Here is a 14,476-nt window from a genome sequence, read left to right on the forward strand (position 1 = left end):
TTGTCAATCCTATATCTTATTTTAATGTGGAAAATAAAACTTGGACTTTTTTTTTTCAAGGTAACAATGAAAATTGCTAGTGGAAAATTATGACCTAAAACTTAAAAAAAAGAATAACACATATTTTAAAAGTCAAATGATAAAGTTCTAGATAAAGACAAATAGAATGAAACGGAATGTTATACGTGAATGGATTATGCCAACTATAAAAATGGTGGCTCACAAAGAAAAATATAGATTGGGGGGTGGGACAAGGTGTACAAGGGAACCAAAAAAAAAAAAACAAAAAAACAAAAAAACAAAAGAAAGGCAGAGCTATGATCAAAGAACCTTTGTAAAACTTAGCCACCTCATTAGCACTCTAGACACGTCTCTTGAAAATCCTTTAATCTCACAACTCAGAACGCAGATGCAGGTGGATCTCTGTGAGTTTGAGGCCAGCGCTGTCTACATGGTGAGTTCTAGGACATCCAGGGCTACAGTGTAAGACCCTGTCTCAATCCTTAAGGGTGTGGCCCCTGGTAGGTTGACCATGCTCTAGTGGCTGGCCTCACACCCAGGAGTATATGAGCAGCAAACTGGACTCCTTGGATTATTTAAAAAAACAAAAAGGACATGACAGAATGTGGGGTGTGATGGGGGCGGGACTGGGAGAAGTGAGGGGGAATAGAGGAAAACATGATCAAAATACATGGTATACATATATAAAACACACACAGAACTAACAAAATATTAAAAAACAAAAAGGAAATTTCTATTGTTTGTGCTGTTTCCAAAATTTGGATTATAAACTAAAGCATATTAAACTAAACTAAACTAAACTAAACAAATTAGCTTAAATCAAGTTCACAGTGTTGGGATAACACAATGAAAAAACTAAGAATGTCATGAGGTAAATTAACAACCATTATCAAGATGTGAAAAGGAGCTGGACATGGTAGTAAACACCAGCGATCCAGCACTCAGGAGGTTAAGGTAAGAGAATGAGGAGTTCAAGGCTAACCTTGGCTACACAGTGACATACAGAGCAGTCCAGGCCACATGACCTCTTGTCGCAAGGGTTTTTAAGGAAGTGAGTAGGGAGTACTAGAGAGGCCCAATGGTTAAGAAGCTGCTCTTACAGAATATGTAAGTCATCCCTGACACCCACGCTGGGCAGCTCACAGCCACCTGCAACTCTACCTACAGCGAGCTGATGGCGTCTCTGGCTTCAGAAGATAACCACACTCATGTGGTAACGCACACAGACACACATACATGTAAAAACAAGATCTTCCTAGTGCCTGTTATGAACTTATCTACCTGTCTATCCATCCATTTATCTATGTATCTATCTATTCATCATCTATCTATCCATCTATCCATCCAGCCATCCACCCATGGCATTCTCAAGTATTCTATCTCGTCTTCAGCGGAAAACAAATACAGGTACTCAGGAAGTACTCTTATTATCTCCTAGTGTTTCCACATTGTGGGCTGGAGAGGTGCTCAGTGGTTATGACAGCCTGGGGCTCTTGCAGATGCCCAAAAGAATTTCCCAGCACCCACATCCAGCAGCTCATGATGCCCTGTACTCCAGCTCCGTGAGATCTAATGCCCTCTTCTGGCTTCTGTGAGCACTGCACTTACATGCACAATGTCACACAAAGAGAGAACATAAATAACATGCAATTAACAATAATATACAAAATAAAAATGTAAGATTCCGGGGTCTTTAGACTTTCTAGGCTTCGTGAGCTACAATGTAGCAGCAGCTCTAACTTGAGAGGAGGTGCCCTAACACCCAGAAGTTCTTCAGCCATGTGGAGCTCATCACTCAACTATAAGGATAGAGACGTTGTCCTGAGTGCAACCAGAAGGCCAGACCATAAAATACAGCTTCAGAATCACATCTGAATAAACAATAAGGCCACAAGACATAGGCTGTACATTGTTTTTATAACCACATTACTGTTATTCATCACTCACTTCACATCAAAAATTAAATTTAAATTATCATTCAAATTTTTGTTAAGATGAGTTAAGCAAATAGAGGACATTTAGGTACCATCTGAATTTTAAAATGTCCCTTCCAGAACTTCTGCAACATTAAAAACAAATGTGTTTGTCATTTCATGAAATAGAATGAGTCGTGATGAGATAAAATGAGGCAACACAGATTTTAACTAAAAATTTTAAACTACTTCATTCAATATAGAGATACTTACAGCTTTCTCCTCTGGTGAAAGAACACCCTCTACTGCTACTATCTGGTACTGCTTATGTTTTATATTTCCCACATATTTCCGGAGCTGCCTGAGACTACCAGTCTCTATGTCTTGCTTTAACAGTTTCTGCATTTCTCGAGAAGGACATCCGGGATCAAATATTAGTAAACACAATGTTCGGTTTTTTCTCTCTTCAATCCCAACAATTGTTCGACTGTGACCTATTTAATGTATAAATAACAGTTTAAAATGTTGCATTTATACCCAGTTATTACTACATATACATTTGTAGTCTTGGTGTGGGATTCTGTGTATTTAGCACACACACACACACACACGCACACACATATACACACACATATACACACACACAAACACTTTTAAATAGGTACAGTCTGGAAAGGCTTAACTTAACATAGTAAGTGGCAAGTGAGTAAAGATTGGAGGAGGACAAGAGATGAATAATGAGAGCAGTGAACGGAAAGAAAGGACAGGAAGTGCAAAGGCCCCAAGATGCTGGGTTACCCAAGAAAGTACCAAAAAGAAAAATAACCCTGACAATCAATCCCAGCTTCTGCCCCCACCACCTCTGCTATTAGAATCTTAACCTGCCCTTAAGCAAGAGTCAATCTGCTATCTTAAAGCAGCATCATTGTGAGTGTGTGTGTGTGTGTGTGTGTGTGTGTGTGTGTGTGTGTGAGTGAGTGTGTGAGATCTACTCACCCTGATGCTGGAGATAGACAGGAGGTTTAGATGTACACACAACCTTTGCATTCCCTTCCCTCTCTGAAGAATAATAGTTCAATATCCATTCAAATAAGCGAGGGTGTGTCCCCGAAGGACCAGTTGACTTGTGGAAATCAATAATGCGGCACCTGAACAATTGACAGATAACTTAGAGAATATTTTACAAATTTTTTCATAAATGTAATTATTCTAAAACAACAGTCTCACTCTAGAACAAATTTATGTGTCTATTACTTCCCTATGAAGAAAAAAGTAATTATAAATTTTTACTCTTTATTTAGAAATTATTTTGTGAGGAAAATAATTATTCAGATCACCATAGTAATTCAAATTATTCAAACCATTCATAGTAAGCCTGACGAATGAGCTAAAGCTTACCAGGATTTCTTACCATAAAAAATAGCAAATAAGGACCGTGCTTTTTGACCTTTAAAACTCATGTGCCACACCTGGGCCATTATCACTTTAGTCTACTACCCCTAGCCCTGATGATAAACTATAAACTGACTTTTGGACAATGGTTCAATGGGTAAAGGTATTTGCTGTATACACATGGTGGCCTGAGTTAAATCCTTGGAACCCACATCAAAGTGGAAGGGAATACCAACTCCACAGATTTGTCTTCTGACCTACACATGCACACGCAAACACACACATAGTAATAAAAAATAATAGAGGCTTAGACAAATAGCTCAGTGGTCAAAGGACATATTACTCTTGCAAAAGACCCACATTTGCTCACAATTGGCTGATAACTCCAGGTCCAGAGGATCCAAAGGAACCTGTACCCATGTGCACATATACACAAACATGTATCTACACATATAATTTTAAAGCAGTAAACTTTTCTTTTTAATTTTAAAGAAAATTGATTTCTTGCAAGACTTTTTTACTCTACTTCATAACAGTGTAAACACAGAAACAGATTAAAAAGTCAACCAGTAAGTTTTGTATATCTTTATTTAAAAGGAACAAAAAGAAGCTGAATTATGATTTTAATCCCCAGGAGTAGTCATTTCTAACGTCAAAAATACTCTAAATATTTTCCTCAAAATAAAATAAAATAAAGATAAATGTAAAAAATACTCTGAATACATTCAATTTTCTTCAATTGCAGTTACAGACAATACTTGCAAAGAGCATAGGAAAATGTGTGGGAGTTCACATCTCTACATGCACATAGCTCCTGTTTAGCACCAGTTTCACATCTCTGCATGCACACAGCTCCTGTTTAGCACCAGACCATGGTATTTACTGCCTTCAAATGAGTCCTCTTGAATAAATGAGACTGTTAAAGTAGGCTCACTTCTATATTACTCAAAACTATTTTAAAGTATGACCAAAAGCATTTACTATCTTAATTATTTTCAATTTCAGCTGAAACACTCCATCTCCTGGTCTCCCCTGGCAATGAAATCTCCAGAACATCCTGAACTGTTTTGGTTTCTGCCGTAGTCTGAGTGTGAACTGCCCCGGGTAGGTCTTGGGGGCTTTGTCAGCTGCTAGTGTTGTTCAGGAAGGTTGTGGGAACTGGAGGAGAAGGAGCGTCGCTGGAGGAAGCAGGCTCTTTAGAGCAGGTTCCCATTCCCTACTGATGTCTTGTTTCCTCACTGATGACACAATGAGACAGAGAGTGTCCTACTTTCTGCCACCATGCCTTCCCTGTTTCCCCAGCACGATGGGCTGTAGCCTTTGAAACTGTAAGTCAGAGCAGCCCTTTCTCACTGAAGCTGCTTTCGTCAGCATATTTTATCACAGCACGATAAAACAGCTAAGACAGTTGCTAACTTTGGTCATACTAAATTTAAAGTTCATAATTTGCAAATGAATACACCAATATTGCAAGTACATACTTTACTCTCAGAGAGGTCAGAAGCGTATAAATCTCACATGCTCCGATCCAGGCTTTTGTTCCCTGTAATTTGTTATTAAGTTGAGAGGCCCCCTGAGGATCAAAACCTTCATTCCATGCATCTTCAATCATGGACTGAATTTTTGGAATACAAGGAACTGACATACCTGAAATCATATAAGCAAGTAAGTAACAAGGCCAGGTACTAAGATATTGAACAACAATATCAACATAAGTCTATTGGAAGAACCCACGTGAGTTTCTTAAACACTTATTCCTAATGTCTTCTGCTATCATAAGCTCAGATGATAAGATTAAATTACATACCTTTCAAGCAGTCACCATATACATCATTTTTCAGTAATGATGAGAGTAGCATCTGGAAATTTCTATAACCACAACCCCAACCTTTGTCCCCGAAAGATGAGTGAAAGTGATCCACCACTGTAGAGAGCCACACACACCTCACATCTGTGGCAGTGTTTTGATAATATCTATGGAGGGCTTCAATAATCCCTAAAATAGAAGAGATTTAGAACACTTAAAGAGTCCTTATCATCATCACATGGCTGTTTATATGTCTAACATCAGCCTCAAGCTCCACAGGCAAAGCCTACCAACTCAGCTTTTAATATACCTTCTCACTGCTACACCCCTAGCCCGCTCCCTCCCTGTCCCCACGGCACAAGGTTTCTAACGCTAAAATAGTAGCCCTTGCATTGAATTGAAGTTGTACACATCTTTAAGCTCTTCAACTGCAAAGCCCAGGACACAAAGGATCCCTGCAGGATACTCTTCCTGTCTTTCCATTTATGGCATGCCATACTAGAGCTTGCCCAGTCTTAGTCTGTGTCCTCCTAAAAGGAAGTGCTTTCTGACAGCCTTTATGATCAGTTGTAGTAATCTATAGCATATAAAGCCTACTGATACGTGTCCATTTGACGTTCATGTTTTAGAATTCTTCTTGATCTAATTTTGTGAGCTAACAATGAAATATGCCTATGTATTTTAATTAAACTTCAGTAATATACTTTATATACATAGCAGGATAGTAACTGCTAAGCAAAGAAGATAAACGTGACAATGTCCCTAGAAAACATCCCTGGACTACAAATGCTAGAATTCGGTTAAGCGTGGTTTTCAGACACATTACATATAAGTCTTCCTTTTAGAACATTTTTCTTCCATTCAGAATGCGGAAGATCCTTTAAGGACCAAACAGCATTTTCAAATTACCTTTGATGACTCTTCAGAACAATCACTGCATTCCCCCCCGCACTTATCTAGTCACACTTCGTACAGCAGGACATGACAGCTCTTTCTGTATATTTTGTCTTCTTTAAAAACTCTGAAGCTACTGGGCACTGATACGTTTTACATAGTTCATGCTTCCTCATAGTATGTGGCATAAAAAAAGAAAAGTCATTATATGTATTTTATCTGAACGAGATTCAAGGGAATATGTCTTTAGAGAGACAGATGAAAAACCATACTCACACACAAAAATCAATCATGTAACCAATATCTATAGCTGTGCCCACTATCATGAAGAAGAGAAATTAGTTATACATTTAAAGAAAACTTAAATTAGACTCACATTCAAGAAAAAGAACAATGACAATAACTTGTAAATGAGTACTAAGTTTATACACGGGGAAAGATGAGGAAGTGACACCCAACAGCACTAATGTTATAACTGTTATACATGGAACGGGCACCCTAGGAACAGAAAGATCAGGGTCAACTCAGATGAGGTCAGGAACTAAGACAGGCCCTTAGAATGGGAAGGGTCAGTCTATAAGAATAAAGTAATAAATATTTAAGCATACTCTGGCATACTTATTGCATATAAGACAGGAATCCCTCACTTCCTGCTAACTTCTGTGTTAGCAATGATACCATACAACCACATTAAAGAAACATTCTCTTATAATAGAAGTAGTTTGTAATTCCTAAATTTCCTTAGATATATTCCCAAATGCCTGTTGTTAACTTATATTTCATTGTTTAAAGTATGTTAACTTATACTTCATTGTTTAAAGTATGAGGCTGTAAACATATAAAGGAGCATTAAGTGACTGTTCTAACAGACACTTGTATAATTAACAAGAAGGAAAAATCTTTACCATGGGGCTAGAGAGACGATGGTTCAGAAAAAAGGACATTTGCAACGGCTGCAAAAGACACGTGTTCAGTTCCCAGCCCCACAGTAGGCAGCTCACAACCACCTGGAATACAAACTCTAGGGAGTCTGACTGCTTTGCAGAAGGAAAACACTCAATAAATGGTGTCAGGAAAAGAACTACTTTAGTCATATATAAGTAGTTAAAAACAAAACATTGCTATTAAAAAAAGTCTCCACAACATTGGAGAGTTTTGGGTATCAGGCAGCAAACTGTCTCAGTTACCTTCTCATTTAGGAAGCTGCTAACCTGCACTCCTATATACTCAGGTAAGTAATTTTATTCCTTCTCAAGTCTTTGATAGTATTGAAAACCAGATAATTTATTTTTACAGTTAAGTTTAGTGGTTTAGGGGTTAGGATGTTTTTAGATCTAGATAGATGTTTTAAGTTGATAATGATGAGATATGACAGATACTGATTTACACTCAGAATTTTAGATGCACCAAGATAGGAAAGACGTTTGTTATCTTCAAAGGCTGCCAAATACAAATAGCCAAAGCACTATGAAGATAACATTTATATAATTCCTGATTGTTTCGTGGTTCTTCTTGCTGTAGGCAGTTTATTGTACATATGTGTAATAATGTAAATATATATGTAAAAAAATTTTTTTGAGTCAGGGTTTCTCTGTGTATCCTTAGCTGTTCTGGACTCTTGTAGACTAGGCCTCAAATTCACAGCAATCCGCCTGCCTCTGCCTCCTGAGTGCTGGGATTAAAGGCGTGCACCACCACGCCCGGCTATAAAAATTTTTTTTTTAACTAATAAAAAAAGAAAAAAAATCCAGAGCCCCACTTTTCCTTCCATCTCCATCCCTATAAACGAAGAAATACTAGGTAGATTAAAAATTAAACTACAGAGACTAGAGAGTTGTCTCATGGCTACTTGTAAAGAGGAACTAGGTTTGATTCCCAGCACCCATGCAGTGGCTAACACCATCTGTAGCTCCAGTCTAGAGTATCTAATGACAGCTTGTGGCCTGCATGGGCCCCAGGCATGTAAGTAGTACAATGACATACATGCAGGTAAAACTTCCATTCCCAAAGATGTTTTAAATAAAAACATAATACAGCATAGTTAAAGAACCATAGAAGAATGCACATCTGTAATCTTTAAAGAAACCCTTCCATTTTATGCAGACAGACAGAATGCACACAATAAAGACAGACATTGAGAGGTCTGCTGTGTGTGGTGGCTTACACCAGTAATGCTAGTACTTCCCTAAAAAAAAAAAAAACAAAAACAAAACAAAACAAACAAAACACACAGGAAATGTGATCATATGTACATGTGACACTTCTACCTAAAGATAACCATACTCGGGTCTGGCATAGCAGTGCATGGCTTTAATCATAGCACTTGAGAGGCAGAATTATGTGGAACTCTATGAGGTCAAGACCAGCCTGGTCTACAAAGCAAGTTTTAGGACAGCCTAGGCTACATAGTAAGTTCATGTCTTTGTGTTTGTGTGTGTGTGTGTGTGTGTGTGTGTATGTGTGTGTGTGTGTGTGTGTGTGTGTGTGTGTGTGTGTACATACATATTTATATAAATAAGCATATGCTGATTCTCTGAACCTGGAGTTACAGACTATGGTGAGCTATCATGTGGGTCCTGGGAATTGAACCTCGGTTCTCTCCAAGAGCAACAAGGGCTTTAAACTACTGAGCCATCTCTCTAGCCCTGTGAGATCATCTCTAAAACAAAAAGTCTAGTCATGGAAAGGCAACTGTTTCCATATAAAATGTATTAATATTCTAACAGAGATACAAAAACATAATTAGAAAAATCAAAACAAACCACCCACCAGGAAAAGACATACCAACCTGAGTAAGGCAGATCTGATTGTCCAACTAGCCAAGTCCTAACAAAGTTATATACAATGTAAGTGTCAAGTAGACAAGAATGTTCATTTGGGCCCAGAAGAAACAATGTATACAAAGCTTTTACTATCCAAAAAATGTAATGCGCAACAGTGTGGCCAGTACACACACAAGGCTATTGAGTATTTGAACTGTGGCTTATCCAACTGAAATGTGCTGTAAAGTATAAAATATATTATGAATTTAGAAGACTACACAAAGAATGTAAAATATTTCAATTACTAGTTCTTGTGAGGTGAACATAAGCACCATACTATAGGAAAACCCCTCTTAACACTGACAACATGTTGGAATCGTGCAGTAGACACTGGGTTTAAACTATTAGAAGATGGTATTTAAACATATGATAGCTAAATAGGAGTTTTAGAAACTTTACCACCAAAGGACGACATTCAGTAGAAACCATGCTTTGACCATTGATGTGTTCCTGAGCTATGGACAGGTATGCAGTAAATTACTTTCTACAGAGTGCTTCCAGCCAGTCACCATATTAGGAAGGTTAACTGGAGACTGAACACAGTGTAATGTCTTGCTAAGGTATGGTGTTAAGTAGTGTGTGTGTGTGTGTGTGTGTGTGTGAGAGAGAGAGAGAGAGAGAGAGAGAGAGAGAGAGAGAGAGAGAGAGAGAGAGAGATGTATATTTTATATTTTTTCAACTTATAACATTTTCAGCTTATAATAAATTTACCAATACATAATTCACTGTAAATTGAAATGCTTCTCCAATTTTATGTTTTTCTTTTCTTTAATATGGCTTTAAGAGATGTAAAATTTTGCATGTGGCTTATATTATGTTTCTGTGATATGTTCAAATATATAGTAATTTAAGCTAAAGGTTCAGTAAGATGACTTCTTTAGGGTAAACACACACTCTCTGACTGGACTGAAAGTGGATCCACAAGAGGGAAGTCTTGTCTGGTGCTGTAAATTCAGCCAAAACTCCCCTGGACCCTAACTCATGGGTCCCTAATAGAAAAGCTTCTATAGTTTTGCAGTTGACATGATATGCCCATCAAACTGTCTTCTAAAAGTTTACATAGATCAGTGCTGTTGTTCTTTGCTCAGAGAAGATTCTTTTGGTACTGAGTGTCAGTAACTAGTCCAAGGACTGAGTGAGAATAAATGACTATTAGACGTTCAGTCCTAAATGGCCTATCTACATCAACCCTCCCAAAGCTCCGGGACATCAAGGAGGAGGGGCTGTTAAAACAGCAGGATCTGAGGAAGAGGCGACATGTAGAATGCTGTCTTCTGGGCATGGGATGGCTGCTGGCTTTCGCCCTCAGCAGCAGTGGCTATCATAACAAGACTGAGCTGCCAATACAGTCACCGAGAAAAGAGGTATTCACAAGGACACATCCATCTCTGCGTCTTTACAGGCATTAAAGCATGACTAGTTGGGAGCTCATACGGCCCCTCCTCTCCCTTAGGATCTATATAAAGTAAGTGGTATTGGGGTTGGAGAGTCAAGAAACACACATCTGTTTTCTTGCTCATGATCCTGTATATAACCATTCACATCCTTATAAGCAACCCTTAACCAAAGCCAAATAAACACATAAAAAACACGTGGAAATAGAGGGTCAAGCGGTAATGGTAGACACTAACTGGGAAGAGGAAAAGGGAGCAGCAGGAGTGGGAGGACAAGAAAGGGTAATGGGGCGGTACTGAATACGACCAAAATATACTACACATATGTATGGAAATATCACAATAAAACATTATTATATATAATTAATATATGCTAATACAAATTAAAAACATCCAAAAGGTTCATTTCCCATTGTTGTTAGTTAATATAATAGAAACCAAATTATTTTAAGTGAATTATTTACTATGATTCTATGAAAATAGAAGTTTAAATGCTTTAAAATGTTTTGTAAATAACATAAGAACACAATCTCGCCTCAAACTATATTAACTATTGACGGAATATTCATCAAATTCAAGTGGTTTTATTACTCCAGTAGTCTCTGCAATAGTAAAACCGTGGCTGGGATCTTTAAGCACTCACCAGAAGTTTTTGTTTTTCCATCGTCAATACCCATAGCTATTGATTCCAACATGTCAGCTTTTCTGCTATGAAATTCAGATGGATGCATTCTTCCCCTATTTACTTCTATCTCCATATGTCGGAGCTGCTGTTGTTTGTATCCTCCAGAATTATCTAAACCATACTGCCGCTAGTGAACATAAAAACAAATAACTTATTTTTGTGTCCCTGTACTTCAACCAGATGGAAACTTATAACTTTTACTTTTTGGAAATGTATGTTCAAATAGTCTGATATGGATTTTTCATACAAGTAAATGTAAAGATTTTTATGAAAATTAAACCATACATCTGTAATAATTCAATATTTCTGTATAAACATCTATAGCTCCTACAAATAATTAGTTGTTTTCCAAGTAGTATAGAAATGAAAGACCCATCTTTCTGCCAAGGTATTGAGAAAAGCAAATTCTAAAAATACTGCTGATTACAAAACAACTTTTGGGAACTTGCTATAACTTGCTATATTTTGTCCCAGTGTGGATCCAGGAAGGCCCACTTAGGTCATAAAGCATGCAAACATGCTACATAGTAAATGAGCTGTGTTGTTGTAAAACTAGACTGAGGGGCTCACATGCATAAACCGCCTGTATGGATAATCTTCCTGAGATCTAAACAACTTACCAACTGTCAGTCATGGTTATTCTTGAAATTATTCTCAAGACAAGATGATTTTAAATCACTATGAAACAAACTTTTGGGCATGTCTGTGAGGCTGTGTCTAGACTGGGTTTAGAGAGATAGGAACCCACCCTAAACATGACCCCATCGCAAAGCATGAGGTCACAGTTGAATGAAAAGGATACAGTAGGTCATCTCTCCTTGCTTCCTGACTGTGAATGCAATGTGACCAAGCAGCCATGCCCTCCTCACACCACACAGGTAAACCCTCCTCCTGTAAAGGGCTTCTGCTTGGGTATTTGATCAGAGCTACAACAAAGGTGCAAGGAAGCCAAGCAAGAAGTGGGCGCCTACTGCAATAAGCCTGCCTGACCACTGGAACTTGTTTGTGAGGAGGATTAGAGAAAGTTTGAAGTGCCAGGCTCAGAAGCCCTAGTATACTGTAAGCAGGGCTTGGTGGGCCATTCTGGCAGAGTGAAGGCCTGGCTCAGAAGGTTTCAGAGGCAAACTGGGCTGGAAGCCACTCAGGACATATTCTGGCAAATAACATGGCTTCATTTTGTTTGTGTCCTGAGAACTTCACTGATGTTCACTCAGAGTTAATGAGGTAGTAAGGAACTCTCAAGACAAGATGGCATTTAGATTGCATCACAACTACAGCTTATATCCTATATGCAGGTCTACAATTGCGTACAAGGTAGAACAGAATGCTGAAAATTTCAAGTTTGGTGAGGAAAAGTGTTAAAGTTACAGACAAAGCAAGTATGAAAGCAGCTGCAAGTGAGATAGCTCCTTGGGTGAAGGTATTTGCTCCCAAACCTGATTGCCTGAGTACAAACCCTGAGACCCACATGAAGGAAGGAGACAAACAACTCTCAGAAGTTTTGCTCTGTTTGTCACAGGCTTGATATGAGAATATATGTATGTCCCCTGTAAGTCCATGTTTAAAGAGTTGGTCCCTAGTTAATGGCGCCATTTGGGAAGGAGGAGGAGGTGGGGTCTTACTGGGGCAGGGGTGGCCTTGTTGGAGGAAGTTATGTCACTTGGGTATGCTCTGTGGTTTCACAAGCCCATGCTAGGCCCAGGCTCTTTCCCTCTGCCTGCTGCCTGTAGATCAAGATGAATTTCCAGCTCTTGCTCGTAGCACCATGGCTTCCTGCATGCCACCATAGTCGCCAACATGATGGTAATGGACTAGCCCTCACTGTAAGCAAGGCCCCAATTAGATGTTTTGTAAGAGTTGCCTTGGTATGGCATCTCTTCACAGCAACAGAACAGTAACTAAGATAACTGTAAGAGAGAGAGAATACATTAAGAGAGAAAATGGGCACTGAGGACTTGGACAACAGGAACAGAACCTTAATTCCATCCACGAAAGGTTCGAGCTAAAAACAACAACAAAAAAAAACAAATAACCCCCCCCAAACCAAAACAAAACAATTCACTTGAAAGGAGAGGGCCTAAACTGGGAATGCCACTGAAGGGTCCCTAGTCAAAAAGTATCATGTAGGAAAGTGTTTCCCATGGATGGCGCTCAAGGTTAAATGCAACTGTGGTCCAAAGGGCATGGCACCATCTCAAGATAGCAGAATTTGAGTGTTGTCCGAGTGGTACTGATTATGCAGACATGAAAGATGGAAGACATGTTGGGGTTTGCACCATGGTTCTAGAGAGCCACTGAGGCCACAAATGTGTGGCAGGGTGCTTCCACAGCAGAGGCCCATCAGGAAAGGCCCAGGAGGTCAGGGAGTGACACTGAAAAGGTAAAGCATCCGTTGTAATAAATCATAGGGTGCTGGAGATGGCAGAACCACAGGATATAGACTGAGGAAAGCTGCAGGCAGAAGGAAATGGCCCACAAGAAAGGCTATTTATGGTACAGACAGCAGGCATGAAGAGGCAGGATTCCCAAGCCCTCTGGATCTAGAGTCCAGTGATAGCATCACAAGTACCAGATGCCTAATAAGGAACTGCAGGATTTGGTGCTTGCTCTGCTGTACCAAATGCTGCTTGTTTTTGCATTGGTCTGATTTTTTTTTCTTTTTCTTTTTCTTTTTCGGTTTTTCGAAACAGGGTCAGGGTTTCTCTGTGTAACCGTGGCTGTCCTGGACTCACTTTGTAGACCAGGCTGGCCTTGAACTCACAGTGATCCACCTGCCTCTGCTGGGATTAAAGACATGTCCCACGACACCCAGCCTTGGTCTGATATTTCTTTTGTTATGTTGCCATTCTTCCATTTTGGAATTGGAACACCCAGTTTGTACCATCATATGGTAGAAGCATGAAACATGTCTTGTAATATTCTAGAGGCTTGCAGTTAGGTATTCATTAAGCCTCTAAAGACTCTGCACTTACACTTTTGAGCAGTACTGTTTTAAAGACCATGATATCGTTTGAAGAGAACACATTGTGCATTATGAGATAAGTTAAAACTTTTTTTGATGTTATAGAAATTCAATTTATAGTAAAAGACAGTGCCTAAGTGTCAGAAGAAACTCAGTACTTATACTTTAGAATAGTGATAACCAACGGACATGATACTCTCCACCACTGAGTGGAGAGTGAGATCTGACCCTCACACGAACTCTGATGCCCCTTTTCTGACCACGTCGGGTAGGCCTGGCGGCCCTCAGAGGAAGGATAGCAAGTTATCAAGAAGAGACTCGATATTCTAAGGGCATATATAGGGGGAGGAGGTCTCCCTCAATCACAGACATAGGGGAGGGGAGAAGGGGGGAAGTGGGAGGGAGGGAAGAATGGGAGGAAATAGGGGAAGGGCTAACAATCGAGATGTAATATGAATAAATTAATAAAAAAAGTAAAAAAAAGAATAGTGATAACACTATTCAAGACTAGGGAGACTTCGACGTTGAAGAGAATGCATTTGTCTGAGTCTGTGGAGACAAGTGTGGAAGACGATGGTTTAAAAGT

General features: G+C 39.1%; 1 protein-coding gene across 4 annotated transcripts in view; it reads right to left on the reverse strand.

Annotated features, from left to right (window-relative positions):
- The window catches only part of ZUP1 (zinc finger containing ubiquitin peptidase 1), a 28,418-nt gene that overhangs the window by 519 nt on the left and 13,423 nt on the right, over positions 1 to 14,476 (reverse strand). For 2 of the 4 annotated variants that reach the window (XR_014777741.1, XR_014777742.1), the window contains exons 5-10: positions 10,887 to 11,055; positions 5,134 to 5,322; positions 4,808 to 4,973; positions 2,931 to 3,082; positions 2,208 to 2,428; positions 41 to 1,820 (exon numbers count right to left, since the gene is read on the reverse strand). Coding sequence is in view for 2 of the 4 variants with exons in the window: in XM_084774905.1 (XP_084631031.1) it covers positions 2,208 to 2,428; positions 2,931 to 3,082; positions 4,808 to 4,973; positions 5,134 to 5,322; positions 10,887 to 11,055 (897 nt within the window). In the remaining 2 variants the exon portion in view is untranslated. The remainder of the gene's footprint in view (positions 1 to 40; positions 1,821 to 2,207; positions 2,429 to 2,930; positions 3,083 to 4,807; positions 4,974 to 5,133; positions 5,323 to 10,886; positions 11,056 to 14,476) is intronic. The other 2 variants (XM_084774905.1, XM_084774906.1) reach the window with 2 other exon arrangements.

Source organism: Acomys minous (genome assembly GCF_964271855.1).
Source record: "Acomys minous genome assembly, chromosome: 3".
In the NCBI taxonomy this organism is placed as follows: Eukaryota; Metazoa; Chordata; class Mammalia; order Rodentia; family Muridae; genus Acomys; species Acomys minous.